At 35.4% G+C, this 23,156-nt stretch overlaps 2 protein-coding genes across 2 annotated transcripts; one reads left to right on the top strand and one right to left on the bottom strand.

Annotated features, from left to right (window-relative positions):
• Window positions 1-1,260: 1,260 nt before the first annotated feature.
• Window positions 1,261-5,332, top strand: mlnl (motilin-like). The gene is made up of 4 exons (XM_088337329.1): window positions 1,261-1,374; window positions 3,380-3,481; window positions 3,553-3,658; window positions 5,328-5,332. Exons 1-4 carry the CDS (start codon window positions 1,261-1,263, stop codon window positions 5,330-5,332), a joined length of 327 nt encoding a protein of 108 aa, XP_088193455.1.
• A 488-nt stretch (window positions 5,333-5,820) lies between these two features.
• LOC148363881 (retinol dehydrogenase 11) lies at window positions 5,821-18,993 on the bottom strand. The gene is made up of 6 exons (XM_088337976.1): window positions 18,783-18,993; window positions 17,420-17,659; window positions 13,532-13,621; window positions 10,090-10,278; window positions 8,579-8,688; window positions 5,821-6,494 (listed from the first exon to the last, which is right to left on the bottom strand). Exons 1-6 carry the CDS (start codon window positions 18,937-18,939, stop codon window positions 6,315-6,317), a joined length of 966 nt encoding a protein of 321 aa, XP_088194102.1. The 5' UTR covers window positions 18,940-18,993; the 3' UTR covers window positions 5,821-6,314.
• Window positions 18,994-23,156: the final 4,163 nt, after the last annotated feature.

Here is a 23,156-nt window from a genome sequence, read left to right as displayed (position 1 = left end):
TCATTTTTCTAAGTTGAATTGATATTGATATAAGTAAAAATAGTAAGAATAATAAATATAAATATCACAAAATTATTTGATTGTTTTTAACAAATAATCGTTTTTGCAAATACAGCTTCAATTCAACATAAATGATAAAATAAAAAAAATATTAAAAGAAGCACATTTTCTGCTTCAGAAGCAAGAAAAAATATTTGCATTGCTCAAGTGAATTTTTTTCTCATATATATATATATATATATATATATATATATATATCCATATACAGTGTTCTCGTTTGCCCACGTCCCTGCGTCCTAGACGCATCATTTTTGCTGGGGACGCAAGGTCTCAAATCAACGTGCGTCCCCGGGACGCAACCTTTTTGCCACAAAATTATCATTATTACCCAATTACCTTTTTTTAATCAAAGATTTACTGCACTCCAAACTTTTTGTCAGGCAGATCCGCCATTGTTGTTTTGATCTCGTGGTTCGAGTTTTAGTCTGCACGCCGATTTCGGCCAATGACATCTCGTTGTGTAGTGAAAGGAAGTCGGTCTTTTTTTAGAGAACCGGCTTTTTTGGCTCAATTCATTAGAAAGAGCCGGCTCTCTTGCTTTGATGATTGATATTACGAATTATGTTGTAAAAAGAAGTTAAGAAAAAAACGAAGTATAAAAGGTGAAAATTAAAAAAAGACAGGTTTGTGGTTATCCCTTTAATCGGTATATTACCAACAATAATTTGATGCAGAAAAAAAAAAATGAATATATAGATTTATATTATATATTTGTCGTCGATTTACGATTTCAACCTCGATAACACTAAATTTTGGGGACCCATAGAACAAATAATAATTATAGAAAATTACAAAGTATCTTTTGCAAATTATACAGTTTACAAATATATTTTTCTGTCAAAATAATGAGTAAAATAAAAACATTAAAAATGAGCTAAATTAATTTCCAATGGAGCAATTTTTAAAAAAATACTTGAAAAATAATTATTTTGCGCTTTTTACTTCAATTCTCTAACTGGAATTCTTGCAAAGGGACTGAGTAATGAGTATTGATACCAGTTATCGATATAGAGTCGATACCGATGTTATTGCAACTTATATGATCTTTGAAATTGATGCTGATAGCAGCCACTTCAAACATTCAACATGTATTTAGTGTTCCTTGCCATTAGCTGAGGCTGCTCTGCAGCTGTCTTATTATATATCTTTGAAAATTATTATTCTTTCCATTTTTTTTCCCCAGCACAGATTGAAAAAAGCATGCGTGGAGCGGTGGTTGCGTGCATGGTGCTGGCGTGCCTGGTGGCGGCGCTAATTGAAAGAACAAATGGACATATCACTTTCTTCAGTCCGAAGGAGATGATGCTCATGAAAGTAAGATAGAACAAAGTCAAGAAATAACCTCAACTGTCCTTTGATTGCATTTTTCTCTGTGGCATCTATTGTTCTCCATGTAATAGAGTTTTTATGTGAGAATATAAGAAAAACTGCAGTTGTCCTCTTACTTAAAAAATGGTGTTATGTTATTTTAAATTATATATATTTTTTTTAGAAAATTTTAATAAAAAATAATCAAAAAAGGCAAACACCATTTGTTTTCAAATTATTTATATTTATTTGAAATATATTTTCCTCACAAAATAAGAAAAATAATATTCTTTTTAGTATCAAGAATTGTAAAAATAATACATTAAATTGTTATTAAAAAAGTACAATTAATTTTGGTCATTTACATAACAAGAAAAAACACTTTAAAAAATAAATAAATAAGATTAATGAAACATACAGTTGGAAAGAACGGGAAAAAAGCAACCAGACCTGACATACATTTGCTCTCTTGGCCCTCGCTCTTAGTAATAGTTGACAGGGAATAATGGATCTCAGCCAAAACAGTTAATTTTAGGTGGGACACAATGTCACCGTTCAGCGGCCTGAACAGAAGAAAAAGCGCTCTGCTGGCCCCTGCTCTCAGCAATAGTCGACCAGGGATAATGGATTGCAGACAAAGCAGTGCTGTTCATTTCAAGTGGGCCAGAGAAGCATGCCTACCAACACCAGTGGTCCCCACTCGCAGCAAAATTGGATTGAGGAAAAGTGATTGCGGCTGCAGGAGCGCAATTTATTTTAGGCAGAAATAATAGCAAAAAAGCCGCCAAACCTGACAAAAGCGAGCTCACAGTAAAATGGTATAGGGATAAAGGATTACGGTCACAGAAGTGCAATTATTTTAGGTAGAAACAATGGCAAAAAAGAGTTGCCAAACTACACATAGGCGTGCTCTGACGTTACTCGTCTCAGCATTAGGGGATTTGGGATAATGGATCGAGATTGCATGAGTGCAGTTTGCTTTTTGGTGAACAGAACCACATAAAAGAGCTGCCAGGTTCAGCAACAATAAAATAGCTGCAGGCCCCTGCTCTCACCTATAGTCGACCAGAGGTAATGGATCTAGGAATATTTTTCAACCCGAGATGCACGGAGGTCGCAAAGTATGAAGCACAAAGTAGCAATGGGTTACAGCAGAGGTTGCGAACCTTTTTGACCCAAAAAACCATTATAGCAAAATATCGTGATTTTTTTTTGAAGGAAGGCATATCATATTTTTTAAGGCAAAATCTAACAAAACATCCAAATCCGCTTTCCAGACAAAAGCTCATTTTTCAGCACATTTCATTTCTCTGTGTGACGTTAGATGATTTGCTAAAAAAAATATTAAATAAGAACAATACCAGAGCCTGTGTCCCATATCCACAAATATATCAGTCAACAACCGGAACAGAATCAGGACCCAAATGCGTGACATTTCTCACACAAGCCTTTTATTTTACGGGAAATGGGGAGTCATGCACGTTAGGCAGCAGTCTGGCGTGGAATGATAGGAAGCCAGAGGCCAACGAGATCGAAACCAATTACCCTGAGCAGATATCGGACAGATGGGGTTAATACCGGAGAGGATGGGACTGACAGGATAGATATCAAAACATGATATCAAAATAAACAGGACAAACTAGATGGGAACGAAACTGGATCAAATACGGGTCGAAGTCCGGGTAACAGAAGGGAGCAAAAAACGGGACAGGTAGGAGTCAGGGTCGAAAAAGGTTTTCCTAGTGTTAACTGAGGTTCGCAGACGGGCTGACACCAGGGGATTGACAGGACTGGGATCAAATAGTGACAGGGAGCCAATCAGAACCCGCGGCAGTTGGTGCCAAATGAGCGGGTACAGCTGAGTCACATCAATAATCATGACAGCCATAGGTTCTGACCCGTGCATGACAGTATCCTATATTGTTTTATTAAAAACAAAACAAAAAACAAACATCAATTAGTAAGTAATGGAAAAATGTCCCTAATGTTTTGAGTATTGTTTACTGTCCAGGAGCGAGAGGGAAAAAAGGACATGGAGCCTCGGTCGGAGGACGGACAGTTTGAAGAAGTTGCTATCCAGCAGCCTCCTCAAGCCGAGCACGGCGGAAATCCAGTAACACGCCTTTCTACACTGCCATTCTGTTGTACGATAAAATATTTGTCATTTTGTATGTGTTGACATAGGACAAAATGGTGGACATCACAGTGCGTCTTTCCCCCAAACAACTGGACCACGTGGCTCCGGTGCTGGAGGAGCTCATCCATGAAATTGTGGATGAACAACAGAAAGGTGACAAAAACAACACTGCTAGGAAAACAAATGTACGGTACATCAAAAAGGGGGAAAAGTATTACTTTATTGGTGGACAGTAATTCTGATTTTAAAGGCACATTGCGTAATACTCCAACCCTAGATGGCACTGTATTGTCTAATACAAACAAAATCCAGGACCAAACAAGCACAGCAAGCTGACAGACAAACATGGCGGTAACTTCTAGGTATGGATTATGTTATGTAAGAGAAATAAAAATTTCTTCAATTTTCTGAATATATATAAACACTAAAATCAGTATCATGTATTTATGCCAATTATTCCAATCAATGTTTTTTTGTACCACTAGATGACTCCAAATACTACACGCTGTTCTTTTAATTTTCTTTCATTTAAATAAGAAAAAACATGTACTGTATATCTAATTTTGCTAGTTTCGAAACTAATGTATAGTAAGATGAATAAAAATAGAGCAATTAAATTCAAACTCAATACATCTTACCACTATACGAAAAATAATTCACATAACACAGTAAACTAATAAGAAATTATATATAGGTCTCTCTCTCTGTATATCTATTTCTTTCTCTTTGTTGTTTTTCTTTCTTTTCTGTCTTTCTGCCCCTTACTCTCTCATTTCTCTCTTCCTGTCTTTCACCCCTATCTCTTTCTATCCCTCTATCTTATTTCTAGCTCTCTTCCCCCCTTTCTCTGTCCCCCTCTCTCTTTTCTCTCTTTTAGCCTTCCTCCTCCTTTCTCTTTCTATCTATTTATCTTACTCTTTTTTATATCTCTATTTCACTCCTCTCTCTTTTGCTCCCTTGCTCTATTTCTTTCTCCCATACTCTTTCTTTCTCACTCTCTTTTAATCTGTCTACCTTTCTCTCTCTCATTCTTTTTTGTTTCTTTCTCTTTCTTTTTGTTTCTTTCTGCTTTATCCTATTCACTCTCTCTCTCTCTCTCTCTGCTTCTATTTTTATTTTTTCTCTTTCTTCTATTTGTTTTTTGGTCTCTCATTTTACTGCCTTTCTCTCTCTGTTTCTCACTCTCTCTCAATTTCTATTTGTTTCTCTTTGTTTCTCTTTCTCTGTCCTTTCTTTTCTCTCTGTCTTTCTGCCCCTTACTCTCTCATTTCTCTCTTCCTGTCTTTCTCCCCTATCTCTTTCTATCCCTCTATCTTATTCTTTTTAGCTCTCTTCCCCCCTTTCTCTGATCCCCTTTTCTCTCTTTTAGTCTTTCTTCTCCTTTCTCTTTTTATCTATTTATTTTACTCTCTTTTATCTCTATTTTACTCCTCTCTATTTTGTTCTCTCGCTCTCTTTCTTTCTCCCATCCTTTCCTTCTTTCTCTCTCTTTTTATCTGTCTAGCTTTCTCTCTCTCATTCTTTTTCCTTTCTTTCCCTCTTTCTATTTGTTTCTTTCTGCTTTATCCCATTTTTTCTCTCTCTTTCACTCTTTATCCCTCTTTCTCTTTTATATCTCTCTCACTCTCTCTCTCTCTCTCGCTCTCCCTCTTTATTCATTTATCTTTCTCTCTCTCGCCCTCTATACTGTAACAATGATGATATTACATAAAAACAAAAACGTGTTAAAAATGTTATAATAATAGTGTAAATATAAGATTTACCAATACTGTAATCTGCAGAATTGCGAAGAGTTGATCTTTTCAAAAAACTCTTTTTTTAGGATAAGAAATTAGTACAAATGATGAGACCTTGTAGCTCAGTGGTTAGAGCACTGGTCTTGTAAACCAGGGGTCATGAATTCAATTCTTAGGCAGCACGGCGGCGCAGTGGTTAGCGCATGTGCTGAACAGATCTGAGGTCATGAGATCGAACCTCATGTGTGGAGTTTGCATGTTATCCCCGTGCTTGCGTGGGTTTCCTCCGGGCGAGTGAGTTGTCTTGTCTCTGTGTGCCCTACCACTGGCTGGCAACCAGTTCAGGGTGTCCCTTGCCCACCTGAAGATAGTTGGGATGGGCTCCAGCACCCCCGCGACCCTACTGAGGATAAGCGGTGCAGATAATGGATAGATGATAAGTACAAATGGTAAAATTGTGTAAAATACAGGATATATATATATATATATATATATATATATATATATATATATATATATATATATATATATATATGATAATAAGAAAAATATTAGAAAAAAATGAAGGAGACATTTTCTGCAGACGGGGTAAAACTGTTTTAATCCGGTGTAAATATCGTAAAAAAAGAAAAGAAAAGAGAGAAATATAGGAGAAATAAAAAGTTGTAATTTACTGCATTTGCTTTGTTTTTACAGCGAAGTAGCATCCAGCAGAGAAGCAGAAAATTCGCCCTCATTCAAGATAAAATGCTCTGATATTTATGTGTGCATATTTCAATAAATCAGTCAGTTGTTGAAGAGAGTCTTTGTTTTCCTTATGCTGAGCTTTTTGAGTTTTTCCTTGCCCCATAACGGTTTTACATCAGGGGATGGTGTAATGGTGGTATGTGATCCGTGTAGCCCTTTGAGACGTCTTGTGATAAAGGGCTATACAAATAAACACGACTTGACTTGTGTGTTGTAGCACTCATTTTCAGTTGGACTAGTGGTCCAATGTTACACACTGTCCCTTTAAACAAGGGAAAATGCATGCAAGTGGAGCTTTTCTTTATCAGGAGGAACTTTTTTCTGCTTCATAATTTGGAGGTGAGTTTTTCACAAATCTCAAAGTCCTTTTGGGCCAAGGCCACATCTCGGGCCAAGGGGGAAGGGAGCACAATAGAACAGTCGCTGTCAAAATATTTGCCGCTGATTCCTTCCGCTTCCTCCGACACAGCGCAGTAGATGGCGCTATTTGCTCCCTCCTCGGCCGACTGAGAACATGAACAATGACTTAATACAGTATCACATGTGTCAAAATTATGACCAAATGTGGCCCTCGAAACAATGCTGAGAGAAGATATACAATGACTTGCAGTTTTCAATATCTCCACTGGATGTCGCCAAAGCCAGGGGCCACTTGCAAAGCAACCACTTGAGCTATGTTTGCTGACTGCCATTATTCAAATATTGAGGAAACCCAACCAAAATGTTCCTTTACTTAAACTAAAAGTCATGGACGCCCTGGTTTAAGCGATACGAAAAATACAATATTAAAATATATAAAATATACAGCACCAGATTGTCTTTGCAGAGGTTTAATGAAGCTTTAGCTCCCTTTTATAATACATAAACAACTCGAATTTCCCATTTTCAGGTCAACAGTTTCATAAAAAAATACAAAGCAGAAAGACTCATAAATCGTGAAATCAATCATTAGTGTTTGTATGCTATTTTTGTCACTTTGTAGTCTGCAGAACTGTATTGTATTATATATATATATATATATATATATATATATATATATATATATATATAATGTATGTATGATTTCTTTCATTTTGTGTTCGGGTTCGCGCCCCGGCCGAGTCATTCCTAAGACTTAAAAAGTGGTCGGCGGCGCCCTCTGTTGGCTGCGGCTGCATCGGCTCGCTACAACGGGTCAGGTGCAATCGACATTTCGTTCTGTGTACATTGTTACACAGAATGACAATACAAGGAAATTATTATTATTATTATTATTATTATTAATCCAACATTTACAATCTATAAAAATAGCAAAATTACATATCATCAATTTGCTCATTTTAAGTATTTTTTTTTTACATATCCTTTTTACTATTTTTACTTTGCGCATTAGTGGGATGGTAAAATAGAATAGAATAGAATAGAATATACCTTTATTGTCATTGTTACAAATGGGCTAACATATTGTGACAACGAAATTGGGCATGACACTCCAGTTTTACACATTCATAGTGAGGTATGAGCAAGAAGATAAAGGAACAGAGAAGATAATGTTATAAGACAAGGGGGATAAGGCTATAGTTATAATTTACATGGTATTTACACAAGAAATGTCGGCATGTGGGATGTTACGTACAGGGTTGTCGTGATAACGTTGGTATCGTAACGGTTGTGCAATATTGCATTTGGTGCAAAGTCATCATAGTGCAAAAATAGTCAGCATGAAACAGGAAATGGGACATTGTGCAATTTGAGCATTAAACGTAGTGCAGTCGACATGTGCAAGAACAAGACATGAGTAACATTATAATCTATAACATTTTTTTGGACTTGGTTTTTATTATTACTTATTCTTATATAACTATATCTCAACAGAAATTAATAAAAATATTCCGTATAATGAAGGAAATCACATACAGTACATTTATAAACACACACACACATCTATCTATCTATCTATCTATATATATATATATATATATATATATATATATATATATATATATATATATATATATATATATATATATATAAACATACACACATACATACATATACACACAAGCCTACATATATATACATATTTAATAATAATAGCTGACACCAGACATTTATATGTTGTTTTAATGTAATAGAAAATAATATAGAAATTAAAATAAGAAAATCCATTACTTAGGGTATACTGTATCAGGAAATTAAACTCATTTGAATAATTATTTTTCTTATTTTAGTCTAAGGAAATGTGCAATTTACGTTTTAATAGGCTTAAAAATGCAAATGCATAACTCTAAATTAAATTATATATTTTGTAGAATTCTAATATAACAATACAGGTACTATAATAGAATATAGATAATGATAAAATATATCAATATTATTATATGACTAAAGATTATATATATATATATATATATATATATATATATATATATATATATATATATATATATATATATATATATATATTTCATCAAAAAAGAAGAAAAAAAAGAAAACTACATAAAAATGTGTGAATTTGGCACCTTGAAACAGATTTCAGAACTATACAAAAGTTATTTAATTCAACTGCTTCTTTTCAACATTAGTGTCACCAAATTAACATTGCATTCACCTTAAAAAAGAAGCACCCAATGAGATTGAAGATAAAGCGAATCCTGAAGGGATAATGCCTCACCATTCCCGTCATGACAATGCCGGGGTGAACAGAGTTGGCCGTGACACCTAAAGAACATGCACTAAGATTTTATTAGCCAATTTACAGTAAAGTAAACCCCCGGGATACCTGACTTGAACTGGTAAGATGGAGTTAGTGGGTGGATGCAGTGGGGGGAACAGACAGCGGAATAAAATTAAAACTGATTTTAAAACTATTACTTGCGAGGATTGTCATGCTCTCAAATAACATTGTTGCTTTTATAGCCTGTAAAATCTTAATAATAGTTCCGATTGTGGATTGATTAAGGCCATGCAACTTAGCAAGGGTAGCTATTTGTTCGCCCTCTTATTATTTCTTGATAATTGCAAGCTTTGTTTCCATAGTTATCTTCTTAATCGACCTTTACCATCACTGCAAACCTTCGGAACCTAACATTTAAGATCAAGGACACCACTGTCCTCCAGTGGGCACCAACAGGCAGACTGACTGGAAGACCCCACACCTACTCATCATCACCCGTACCTGACCCTAATCAGGGGATGAGTTTTTAAGGACAGTGCTGACAGCACAAGCTGTTAGATCGTTGCTTGTCATTTAAATGTTCCTGCTTGAGATTGCCTCTCAACTTGTTTTTACCTGTCGATCGAATCTGTACTTAGTGCACTTTGCTAGTCGTGAGTTTTCACAGACTCTGTTTTTTCTCGATTGCTCCCCTCCTCCCATGTGCAGAGCACCTTCTAAAAAAATAAAACTCCTTTACAACAATGACATGAATTATGTAGGTATTATCAGGTCAATGATTTTTGCCGCATTTTCAATGACACCAAAAATATGTTTCATAATTACCGATATGCAAAATGAAATTTAAAAAACATTTTTTCGTCAGGAAAAATAATAATTATTCTTTTTGGTGGACTAGAATTGTTAAAAAAAGAAAATATAAATATCAAAATTCATGTGAAAATGCGTCTTCTCTAAAGATTCAGCTTGTGCGTCTGCGTTCGGGTCCGCACCCAAAATACATAACACATAAATTGAAGTTTGTCACAAGGAAATCCTAACAAAAAAAAAGAGAAATAGAGGATCTTCTTTACTTCTGCTTTTAGCATTAATGCAAGTTTTAGAACCCATCGCAAATAAATCCAGTACATAAATCCAGTATTGTATTGCTAACTTGGATAGTCTTTACAAAGCACACAATATTCTGAACTGAATAAAGAAAAAAACATATTGTCGGAGGGAGTTCAGCCAATAGCATATGGGCATTTTCATGTGGCTGTGACGCAAACCAATAGTAAATCGGCATTTAATATATGTATAAAATAGTTTATTTTTTATCCCGCATAGTGATCCCATTAAGAAATGCCAAAAACATCTTATTCTACAATGTAAACGGACACTATCGTAAGGCGGGGTAGCTGTATCCCGGGGGAAGTATTGTATTACGGAGTTTTTTTTTACCCTACCCGTTCCTTGAAGCCGTCGCGCCAACTCGTTGGTGCAGATGATGTTATGCAACTTGGTGTGGTTGTATACTCGATCCATGTTATATGTGAGATTTTCCCCACGGAAATGAGAGAAGTCCACTTCGCCCTTTTTGTGGTTGACCGAAGTGATGGTGACAATACGTGCTGGGGACGAACTTTTCATCAGATCTGAAAGAAACAAGGGATTGTATCGGAAGTTTGTTAACGATTTTTTTTGAGCAAACATAATAGAGAGAGAAGACGCGTGGCACAAGAGGCCAGAGTGGACTTGACTTTGATTTGAACTCTATTAAAGAGCTGAAGTACAAGAAAAGACTGGTCATTAAAGGTAAGAGGAATTAATAAAACTACTCTACGCTGTCGTTCATGTGCACTGCTGCATACTTATCCCTTGCTATACAGGGTTGAGGTTGGTGGTCCGGGATCTTTTTGTACGACTCACTGGGGATTAAGTCCCAGGTTGACTTTGGGAACCAATGCCCTAATTAAAACAAGTTGGCTTATTGAGTGACAGGTTTTTGCTCGTTTTCTTTTGGTTGAGTTTGCTATATTTAATAAATAATACAAATAGGATAAATAATCCTTCAAATAAGAAGAACTATCTGTCAACTTGTATATCTGAAAATGTTGCTCATTTTAAGGACTAAAACGTTTTGTTAATTTTTGTCATGATTACAGATTGGAATCACCTGTGCCCGCTCATTGGGCGCCAGCCACTGCGGGCTATCTGATTGGCTCGCTGTCCCTATTTAAATCCAGTCCTGTCACTCTCCTGTTTTCAGTCTATCTGCGAACCTCTGTTGATACAAGGCAAGCCTTTTTGACCCTGACTCCCGCCTGACCCGTTTATGCTCCCATTTTTCCACCTGTCCGTTCCTGATACCCCGTCTGTCCACGTCTGCTCTCCCGTACCGGCTTACGACTCGTTTTTGTTCCTGACCACGTCTGCTCTCCGGTCCCGGTTTACGACCCGTTTCTGACCCCGACCACGTTTTTGCCTTCCTGTCCCGGCTATCGACCTGTTTTTCCGTCCCTGACACCGCCATCGCTCGCTACGGAAGAACCACTTCCATATTCAGATCACAATCTGATTGCGAGAGCGACTTGCTTCCCGCGTCCAGCGAGCACCGAATCGTGGGCGCAGCCTTTCCTCTTTCTTTCAATAAAACTTGTAGGAAATGTTACGTAATTGGGTCCTGATTCCGTTCTGGTCGTGACATTACTTTGTAATATTCTATGATGAAATGAATATTCTACAAAATGAGCTAATTAAGATTATATGCCGAATGATATATTCTGTTTATTCTAAGTCCCTTTCAGTTTGTTACTATGTTTAGTTTTTATTTTGACATATTAAAATACTTTTTAGAATAAACAAAATAATTTGTATTTCAGATAAATATGCTAATTTTTAGGGAGGTTGATTTATTTTCCAATTATTTTACTGTGTATTTTAATACAAAACATAATCTGTAAAATTAGCTAAATTAAATGTCATATCAGATTTTAATTATTTCCCCCATTCTTACTGTTTTTACTTTGTATTGTAAAGCAATGGAATAAATAATCTAGTAAAATTATCCGCAATGAAGGATGGAGGATAATTTGGGTAATTTCATATAAATTATTTTTTGTTGTTATTTTAGGTTTTTATTTTAAAACAGTAAAATAAACAATCCATAGAAAATTCTATCATATAACATATTTTGCTCATTTTAAGTTGTTTTAAGTATATATATCTTAACTGATTTTAATCGAATAATAATATTATGTTCCAAATTACTAAAATTATCCACCATATAGAATATTGGATAATTTTGATAAATTTAGTTTTCAAAACATTTTCCCATTTTTACTCATATTTTAAAATATTAAAATACATAATCCATTTAAATATTTGCCATTTTTATTATATTTTATGAAAATATTATAAGTAAAATAATTCTTAAATTGCGAATATTTTTACACATTAGGGATGTTTTTGCTCACTCTGAGGAGGATTTATTTTGTTTTTAAACTATTGTTATTACATATTAATGTAGTAAATTATGTAGTCTGTAAAAGTTATTTGCTGTCTTCCATCTCAGAATCTCTTTTTTAGGGGTCATAATAGACAATAAATTAAGCTGGAAAACACACAGCAGACACATACAAACAAAAGTATCTAAAAACATTTCAATAATTAATCAAGGCAAATTCCTTTTAAACTATAATGCATTGTATAAAAAATGAAAATGAAATGATCTGCATTTCTATAGCGCTTTTCAAGTCAATGACTTCCCAAAGCGCTTTACAATGTGCTCCACATTTCCCAATAGCGGCCTTGCAGCCATGTAAAGCGCTAACCTGCTTATTGGGGGTATTAGGAGTTCAGTGTCTTACCCAAGGACACTTCGACATGTAACACGGACGAGCCAGGATTCGAACTGGGATCCCTTGTATTTATTGTATTATTCTCTAGTTCTGCAATACTAAACATATTGTGCAGAAGTCTGAGGCAATAATTACAAAAGTTCACTACAGCCCCTTTTTATCCTCCAGAAACTTACAATTAGAACCATACACAGGGTAGGATATCGAGATCATACTCATATTTTATTCCTGCAGTCCAAATTATTAAAATTGGATGATTTAGTAAGATATTTCACTGCACAACTGCTATTCAAGGTCAACAAAAACATAGTGCCAGAAAATGTCCATAAATTATTAATTTGGAAAGAGGGAAATTATAATTTAAGGGGCTGTAGTAAATTCATAATCCCAAAGATGAGAATCACCAGGAGAAGTATGTGTGTGTCTGTGTGTGGAGTCAAACTTTGGAACAATTTACAAGACGAGCTCAAACAATGTTCAACATTACTGGCGGAATACAGAGATGAAGAAAATGGGGTATGAGTAATACGAGAGATTGGGAATAGTGCGTCTAGAACTATGGTTAACTTTGTTTTTATTGTTGCTATTGTTATATACTGTTATTATTAATATTATTACTATTGATGTTATTATCATTGGTGTATTTAATAGGGAAGATGAAAGGGTAGGGAATATAAGCATCTGCTTCTTACTACCCCTTTTCGAACATATTATGTACCATTATTTTGTTGTTGAGTTATTGTTTTTGTTCTGTTCTTATTTTAATGTTTAAAATAAAGTTTTCATTCATTCATTCATGAATATTTTTCTTGCTATACTATAAAACATGTACAAAAATCTATTTAGATATTATCTTTCATATTTTACACCAAAATACTAATAAAACCGGATTTACACGGATTTAAAAAAAACCACATTACAATGATTTTTAGTTGATGTTTTTGAAGTGTATTAGTGTTTCACGTGGTTTTCATGGCTTTACGTGACATTCCCATTTATGACTTGGCAATTGAAATTTCCGACACAAACACAAATTCAGTAATCCTACCAAGCAGCTGGTTGGTTAGAAGGAACGGCCCCAAGTGATTGGTTGCAAATGAAACATCAAACCCATCTTTTGTAATCTCCCTGGGTAAACCTATAAAAGGAAAGCAGAAAAATTAGTCATTGCTCATTCTCCCCCCCCCAAAACTTTTCCACCTTTATTATTAACCATCAATGTGACATAATTGTACTGGAAATGATGAATCTCAAAGGATGGTGGTTCTGAGAACACTCTCATTGGAGTAAAGAGCTTAAACTCTAGATATTTTGAAGGAAAATCCCATTTTTTTAAAGATAATGTTGAACTCATCAGAAATACACCCCATACATTGTTATGGTTGTAACTCACAATTTGAGCTGCAAGGCCCATTTCCAGCAACCAGCATTCCAGAGTTCTAACAGTACACTGTGTTTGCTAATTGTGTTTGGAGGCTAATCTATGTTTATAAAACCCTTATGCAATGATGTAGCTGGTTCGACAAGGAATACAGACGCTCCCCTACTTATGACCATTCGACTAACGCAAAACGGTAGTTACAAACGTTTTTTTGGGATGTCGAAAAATATCTGGGCATTGCTGTAAGTTAGATTTTGTGTTGTGTGCACCTTTTTCCCCGAGTACAGGACATTGCTGAAGTGCTTCTTTCCGCCGTGTGGCGCTGTGAGAGGTCACCCAGCATCCACCCCGAAGAAGAAATCCAGCTTCTGCTTCCTAATTCGTGTGTAAACATACAGTGCTGAATCTCTAGTGCTTAGAACTTTGACGTTTTTATTGTTTAATATCTCGTGGATTCATTCAATATGGTTCGTGTAAAGTGTTTAGAAGAGGCGAGCCGTTTCTTTTGAAATGAAAGTGGACTAAGAAAGCTTGAAGCGGTTGAGAAAATTGTCGGAACGCTTTTTTTCGGCCACTTTTTACCATGGAGGAGGACCTCTTGAAGCGCATCTTCCAAAAGTAAGTTAAACTAAACTTTATTTAACTTTATAGAGCATATTATTTCATGAAATGTTTATTTTTTTAGTATAAAACAATACAAGTTAGTTAGAGAAGCCTTAAAAATACCTATTTAAACCTTAAACTTACAAAATATAACACTAAAGCAACTTACGAACAAATTTAACTTACGATCGTTTGGAACCTATCTCGTTCGTAAGTCGGAGATCGTCTGTACAACTGACCTTCCTTTGGGCCAGGCAAGTATCTGAAGCATCACACTTGTGGGTGTCATAAAACTTTTAGAATGATCAGAAAAAGAGAACATTTGTGTGAGAAATTGCCAAGAAACTGAAGATCTCCAACAAAGGTGTGTGCAGTACTGATCACTTCGTAGAACAGCTCAGAGTAGAAAGAAAAGTAGGAGGGCCCACTGCACAACTAAACATAGGACAAGTACATAAAATGGTAAATGGTCTGCATTTATATAGCGCTTTTCAAGTCAATGAATAAGAGTCCATAGTTTGAGAAATCGACTTCTTAGAGGTCCCTTACTAACAGCTTGGTTGAATAGTACCCGCAAAACAGCAGTGTCAACATCTACAGTAAAGAGGTGACTCTGAAATACTGGCCTTCAAGGCAGAGGGTCACACAAAAAGCTAAATATGACTGGAAAACCACAGTAAGAGAATAATATGGGCAAAATAACACACACATTGGCCAACTCGTTTGATAAATGAAAATTTGCCTTTTTAATGGAAAACACAAAATTGTTTGGATCACCCCAAATAATTAAAGGTAATGATTGTGAAATTTCGCAGGAGAAAAAAAGGTAAACTGCAGATAAAAAAAAAATCAGGGCTCAATATTGCAGATTAAAACGACCGTCAAAGGTGGTGTTCGCAACGTGAAATTTTGCTCCCCTCTGCCGCCATCTCCTGGCTTAAAGTCATGATCGCAGCCTCAGTCACCTCACTCCTAAAGTACTAATAAACTTTTCTCTTTTAATCTTTTGGGGGTATGGGTTGGCGTTTGGATTGTACTTGAAACAGGCCTTTTCTGACTATTATCATTTCAGGCTAGTCAAGTCAAGTCATGTTTATTTATATAGCCCTTAATCACTAAGAGTCTCAAAGGGCTGCAAAGACCACAGATTATTGCAGACCGCAGACTATTATGACACCATCCCCTGATCCAAAACCTGCATGAGGGCATGGAAAAACTCAAAAACCTCAACATGAGGAAAACGAAGAAACCTTGAGAAGGGACTGCACATCAGGTAATCCCCCTTCCAGGATGACCAGGCTGCAATGGATGTTGCAATAACAAACAATACACAGACATTGTCATCAGGAAATATAGGTCATCCATAAGCTATAGAATAAAAGTGTGTTTTAAGCCTAGATTTAAACAGTTCCACTGAGGTTGCAGATCGAACCTCAGGGGGAAGAGCATTCCACAGCCCCGGGGCCCAAATGGAGAACACTCTCGAACCTGCGGATCTCTTCTTGGCTCTTGGGCTCACTAGTAACCCGGGATTGGGCAAATCCTGGAGTACTTTGAAGATGCTTGTCCCTCCGATTGGTTTTAGATATCCATCGCCGTATTCTTCAAAAAGGATATGATGAAATGCCAAATTGGGCTTAGAACCTTGCCGGTCTGAAGAGCCCACCACTCAGGAGGAAATCACCATCGTTAAAAGTGGTGGTTATATTCTTCTGTCTGCGGTTATTTATATTTCTTTGAACTCAACTGCTTATTCATTTGCTGTGAGCTCAGATGCTTTTGCTATACGTCATGGCGCTCATACTTTCGGGGAATGCTATGTGACGTCACGTGCAAAGTAAGGATCGACCGATATGGGTTATTCAGGGCCGGTACCAATACCAATTATTATAGTAAGAGGAGGCCGATGACCAATATTTGGAGCCGATATTAATTTTCTGTAAAAGCCTAAAAATTGTCGTAAGAATTTTGGGATAATGCAAAGAGAAACAAAGAATACGTATAGCTTCAAGTACAATTTTAATTGCTCTTTGAAACCTTTTACAGTAAATAAATTTGAATTTCAACACAACTTAAATCAAAACTAACAATGCAGGAAATAAAAGTAGGCTTAGCAGAACTCCAATAAAGGTACATACAAACTTAAATAACCTTTGGATTTTTTTACAATAAATAAATAAACATGTCAATATAACCAACATGACTTAAAGTAACTTAAAAAAAAGTGCATCAAAATTTCAACTGAGATCGCAAATTGAAAAAGTGTGGGCTCTCCTGTTTTAGAGCAAGATTGACGAACTAATGTTATGGTTACAGCTAATCCCTCAGCTTTCCACGTTAGCGTGCTTTTTTATGCTCTCTCCCAATCAAAAACTCACACACTTGATTGATGAACTAATGTTATGATAAGAGCTAATAGTGTATATATCAATATTCACCGGAACGTGCTTCCCTAAAACAAGTTAACTACACTTTTTACGCTATTTATTAATCACACACATGCTTTTCTACCACAGACTTTTTAAAATCTCATTATTATCATCGGTCTAGACTCACTGGCATCTTGGGACTCAGGCGTCAGCAGAGCTGTCGCTCTTTACTAAGTGTTTTCTTCCTGCTTCTGTAGCTCTGCCCAAGGTTAGTTGTCCAGGGTGGGTAGCATCTGAGACAGTAGGAGGGAAGAGAGGGAGAAAGGGGCTTGGCTGCATCTGAGCCTAAATAATTGCTTGCTCAGTCAGATTCCCAAATATCGGTGCAGATAATCGGCCCGCCCGATAATCGGTTGACCCCTAGTGCAAAGGGTATAAACAAGATAGGCCTGGTGGCTTCTTTAAACTCAATGAGGCATTTTTAAAGGTACTCATACATAATAGAGAGAATATCTAACTTTCAAACAACGCACACCACCTTGAATATAAATTGACTCTCAAATTTTGCGGCGAAGGGCACCACCTGACACTGCAGCATTGTTGACGAGGATGTGAAGGGCACGCTCCTCCTCCAGAATTTTTTTGGTAAACTCTCGAACCGATTCCAGGGACGCAAGATCCACTTGCCGCACGTGGACGTCACAATTTCCCGTTTGGATTCGGATTTCTTTGGCCGCCGCCATTCCTCGGGACACACTTCGACAAGCCAGAATGACCCGGGCACCCCGGCGGGCAAAGTCCATAGCGATGAACTTTCCGATCCCTACAAGAATAAAGAGTGGGAGAGATAAGGTAAGCTACTGTTGAGGTACACAGCGAAACATTGCAGAATTTGTCTTTGGAAATATAATTGCAAAAGCACTGAACTGATTTTTTTTTAGTATATATTCCCCCTCAATTTAACGTAAACTGGATGTTTTGCAAAGTGGAGCTGTAAATACAAACTAAAATAAGATGAAAATTAAAATTAAATAACTTTAAAAGTGCATGCAAAATATATATCTATTCTCCCCCTTAAATTCTTAAACAGGGGTTTCTGTAAAAGTGAGCTCCAAATACAGTAATAAAAAGGAAAGTGATATTAAAGTATATTTCTCTTTTTTTCCTATGCTTTTTCTCAAATTTTAAAATATAATTTTAGCAAAGTGGAGCTGTAAAACAAGACAAAACCAGTACAGTAAAACAAAAAGAAAAATATTGTAAAATAGATATGCAAAATAATATAATGATAATAATTAGTTTTACTATATTTACTATTTATTAAAAACAGAAAAGCTATCATATAAATATTTGTTATAACTACAACTGCAATATATTTTCAGGTCGATTAAGGAAAAAAAATTGATGAAAATGTGGTAATAATAATAATAAATAAAATAATAGAAATCATTTTAAAAATACATTTACTCATACAATTAAAAAGATTTAAATTGTAATAACTAAAATTGTAATTACATTTCAGATCAAATGAGAATTTTTTTTGTCTATAATATCACATGATTGATAATATGTACTACTAACAATATGTTATTTTACTATATTTGTTACGTATCAAAAGCTAGAATTTTTGTTCAGACCAAAATTTTTAAATATTTTGGCATAAGATAAAAAGCAATATCTGCTATCTGCTATATGAATTATTGCTTTAAAAACTTTAGAAATATTTTTTTTTAGGAAAGTAAGTTTATCAAAGTAGAAGTAAAAAAAAAGTATATAAATTATATATATATATATATATATATATATATATAGTTCTGAATGTAAGGATTTGTTTTAACTTTTACTTTATATATATATATATATATATATATATATATATACACACACACACACACACACACACACACACACACACACACACACACATGATGATAAAAAAATCTGACCTGAATTGGCGCCTGTGACTATGGCAGTCTTCCCAGTAAGCGACGTGGAGCAGGCCCGTGCATCCCAGGGGCCCCTACGCTGCAAACGGACGACCACCCACAAAAATAACGTGCTGAACATCCATAGCGGGTGAGCAATCACATTAAGCCACCCCATCCCCGTCGCCGTCGTGCAAGCAGAAGCATATGCTTGACTGTAAATGTTAACTGCATGTGGGCCAGCCCAGGAAAAGTGGGTGTGGCCTGGAGGTCTTATGACGACCTATGTGGTAACTGATTCATTTGGGACTTCGTCACCGGTATTACTGGAAGATATTGACGCTCACTTTAGTTTGTTTGCATATCTTTCTCTGGTCTTTTTTAATTCTCTTGTTGTTGTTTTCCAGGCCGCTGTTGTGTTGAATGACACCCATGGAAGATGCTCAGACAATTCTTAGCACTTAAAATTAGCTAAATTATTTAGCAAATATATAACTTTTGTCTTTGTTGTTCTTATAAGTGGAAAGCAGACAAGATAACATGGAAACCTTTGTAAAAATCAATAAAATGAGCAAAGTTGTCGGCTAATTAAGTGAAGTTAGGCTTAATTGTTTTTGTGAGAATGAATAAAATAATAAATAAACGAATACATCCAAATATATTCTAAACTGGGTGAATGTTTTAAATGTTTTTTTTTACATTACTGGATTATTATTTGAAAAAATAAAATATACCGGTACTAAAGATCACATTGGGGCTAATGTGGCATCTATGGCAAAATAAGTTTTTTACACTTTTGTCAAACACTATGCTATATATATATATATATATATATATATATATATATATATATATATATATATATATATATATATATATACAAGGTTGGGTAGGGTTACTTTAACTTGATTACTTTCAATTACTTTTGGATTACTCCAATACCAAATATGCTAATAAAAGACAAAAGAAACTAAATATGAATAAAATTACTAAATTTTGGGCAGGCTTGGGGAATAACGGAAATACATGGAATGGCAAGAATGATGTTGGCAAGCTGTTTGGATTTATTTTCATTTTGTTTCTGTCACATTTTATGTTAGTTTTGCCGGAGATCAAAGCCAGGAGAGAAAGCTTACCACGTGTTGTGAGTCATAATTTTATTCATATGTAGTTTATTTTGTCTTTTATTAGCATATTTGGTATTGGAGTAATCCAAAAGTATTTGAAAGAAATCAAGTTAAAGTAACCCTACCCAACCCTGTATATATATATATATATATATATATATATATATATATATATATATATATATATATATATATATATATATATATATATATATACATATGTACACACAAACACACACACACACACACATTATATCTATCTATCTATCTATATATATATATATATATATATATATATATATATATATATATATATACATACACACACACACATTTATAGACACACACAGTAGGGATTCTACCATGATAAAGAAATACAAATATTTTTGTGATTTTTTTTTTTAAAATTAAAAATGAACATTGGTATGATAGTTCATGTATTTTGGCCCAATATTCAAACCAATGCTTAGTTTTTAACTGAAAGTTTTTTTTACCACTAGGAGGCAAAATATATTACACACTGTCCCTTTAAAATCAGCAAAAGAATTAATTGATTCTATTCATCAAAAAACGTGATTAAATATATTCCCTATACTACCTCATGAGCAGATAATAAGTATATTAAGACAACAAAAAATAGTAATCTGCTGCCACTTACTGATATGGATGAATGTTAAATGGTAAAGATAAAATCAAGGAATTTCCTGTGGGACCCTAGACAAAGTCTCACGGCACACTAGTCTGCCTGATTGAAAAACAGTATAACACATTTAATTTTTCTCAGTTGAATTTGCTACATCCTTTTTGCTTTTTCACACTAAAGTTTCAAAGGTCCACAGCAGCCAAGATATTAACCCATTTGACCCTTTAGGGTACTGTTGAAAGAGTGCTGGTTAGTAAAGTCCAAAAACAAGAAAGGAAAATTACAATGTTGCTTCTTGGAGATCTTCTATTTGCAGAGCCTAGTGACCATAAACTTTATTGATACAACTTCATAAAGTCATCTCAATTGCTTTGCCTCGTGCATAGAATGATAAACATTTTTATTTTGTTTTCAATGAATGTGTTTGTCATGAACTGAAACAGGATCAGGACCCAAATGCGTGACGTTTCTAACACAAGCTTTTTATTTTACGGGAAATGGGGAGTCATGCTCGTTAGGCAGCAGTCTGGAATGGAACGATAGGAAGCCAGGGGTCGACCAGATCGATACCAATTGCCCGAGTAGATATCGGACAGATGGGGTTGATACCGGACAGGACGGGACGAACAGGATTGATAATGAAACAGGATATCGAAATTAAACTGGACAAACTAGACGGGAACGAAAACTGGAGAGAAAAATAAACAGGACAAAAATAGACGGGAACGAAACTGGAAACCGATATTGAACAGGACAAAATAAACGGGAACAATATCGGACAGGAAATACCAACAGGAAAAAGGACCTAGTCAAAACCCACGTCTTGCGGGGCAGAGGTTCGTTGACAGACCGACAAAGGAAGAGTGAGAGCACTGAGCTTAAATAAAGCTGGCGCCACACGGTCGGGGCCAATTGGGCTCCATGGCAACCGTGACAGTGTTACATAAAAATCATAAAACTTCATTGACAAAAAAAGAAGAGAAATATATTTTAAATACTAAATATTCATTTAGGAAAAATAAATGTTGGCAGATAATTTTGCAGTTTTTAAGAATTATTCATGTTTTGCATTTAAAAAAACAAAAGGATTTCATCATAGAATAAGACAACTATTTTCAATTATATTTATATTTGTATGTTTTTAAAGCGACAGTGGTAGAAAAAACCTTTCATCCAGTAAAAAAACAACATTGATTTGAATACTTGGTGAAAATACTATCATACCAATGGTATTTTTTTAAATAAAAATCAGGTCAAAAAGTACAGTATTTTCTTTTACAACTTGGAATCCCCACTTAAATCGGCACCATGTTTGTCCAGTATTCTGCTGCCACGATGTGCCGTATTTTACTGGCCCTGGTTTGTACGAGACAACACAGTGCCATCTTGTGGTCAAATATTACACATTACGGTTTTGAAGGTGGGAGTGCAATTTGAAAACTTGAAGCTGCAATCATGATTTTAAGATAGGAGATGGCAACAGAGTAACACATGATTTGCATTTCTTAGATGTGCTCCAATAAAGTGCTTCTTTTTTCATGTTATTGAGGGTTTGTTCCATCCCGAACAGGCCTGATAAAAGTAAGATAAAAGCAGATAGAAAATAAAGCAATAGGTCTCTTTGAACTCAGTTGGGTATTGGGAACACATAATTATTGGGGACAATTTTTAACATTCAATTTTTTAAAGACACCTCAAACTACGCACACCACCTTCAACAAAATGAGAAAAATGGAGTGTTCACTGTGTTTTTGATATTGGACAACTGCTTTCATTATTTTGACTATTATAGTGCACTGTTGTTCGGTGTTTTGTCTCTTACATCATTGTCGCTATCAGACAATAATGTCGCTGTTCTTTGATTTCCCACACCCTTTTGGGCAAATCTGCTTTTGTAAACTAGGTTATGTAATAAAAAGAAAGGACTCAGAAGAGGGCCATTAGAACAGTTAAATATGGTGAAATGACATCTGACCTGTGGTGTTCCGCAGGGTTTAGTACTTGGCCCCCTTCTTTTCAGCATTAACATGCTTCCATTAGGTGATATTATTCACAAGTATAATATCAGTTGTCATTGCTATGCAGATGACACTCAACTATATCTTCCTATGGAGGAATCTGCCACACTAAACTGTGGAAATTTGGAGGCCTGCCTCACTGAGATAAAAGAATGGAGATCACTAAACTTCTTGCGCCTTAACTCTGAAAAGACCGAAATGTTAGTTATTGGTCCATCTAAATGCCGTGACTTGTTCTCAAAAACTGCTCTGAACATTGACAAATGTAATATCACCCAGAGTGACTCAGTCAAAAATTTAGGTGTCATAATTGACCCGATCTGTCCTTTCAAACACACGTTAAGAATATTACCAGAACAGCTTTCTTCCATCTTCGCAACATTGCTAAAATTTGCCCTATGCTGTCTCAGTCGGATGCAGAGATTACAATTCACGCGTTTGTTACCTCCCGTCTCAAGGACTGTAATGCACTACTCTCCGGTCTCCTTAAGTCCAAAATCAAGAGCCTTCAGCCAGTACAAAATGCTGCAGCGAGGCTTTTAACTAAGACAACAAAGTTTGATCACATTACAGATTCAGATTCAGATTCAGATTCAGATCTACTTTA

This window comes from Urocampus carinirostris, chromosome 6, assembly GCF_059441175.1.
Source record: "Urocampus carinirostris isolate Australia breed hairy pipefish chromosome 6, RoL_Ucar_1.0, whole genome shotgun sequence".
Classification (NCBI taxonomy): domain Eukaryota; kingdom Metazoa; phylum Chordata; class Actinopteri; order Syngnathiformes; family Syngnathidae; genus Urocampus; species Urocampus carinirostris.
This window is presented reverse-complemented; position numbering and strand designations above follow the sequence as displayed.

Excerpts from the sequence above, each read along its gene's own strand:
- mlnl (XM_088337329.1), top strand. The coding sequence starts at position 1,261 with ATGCGTGGAGCGGTGGTTGCGTGCATGGTGCTGGCGTGCCTGGTGGCG. Across the intron at positions 1,375-3,379 it reads AGGAGATGATGCTCATGAAA|GAGCGAGAGGGAAAAAAGGA; the intron begins GTAAGATAGAAC and ends TTTACTGTCCAG. Across the intron at positions 3,482-3,552 it reads CCGAGCACGGCGGAAATCCA|GACAAAATGGTGGACATCAC; the intron begins GTAACACGCCTT and ends GTGTTGACATAG.
- LOC148363881 (XM_088337976.1), bottom strand. The coding sequence starts at position 18,939 with ATGGGGTGGCTTAATGTGATTGCTCACCCGCTATGGATGTTCAGCACG. Across the intron at positions 10,279-13,531 it reads TCTAACCAACCAGCTGCTTG|ATCTGATGAAAAGTTCGTCC; the intron begins GTAGGATTACTG and ends TGTTTCTTTCAG. Across the intron at positions 6,495-8,578 it reads TTGGGTGCTTCTTTTTTAAG|TCGGCCGAGGAGGGAGCAAA; the intron begins GTGAATGCAATG and ends TCATGTTCTCAG.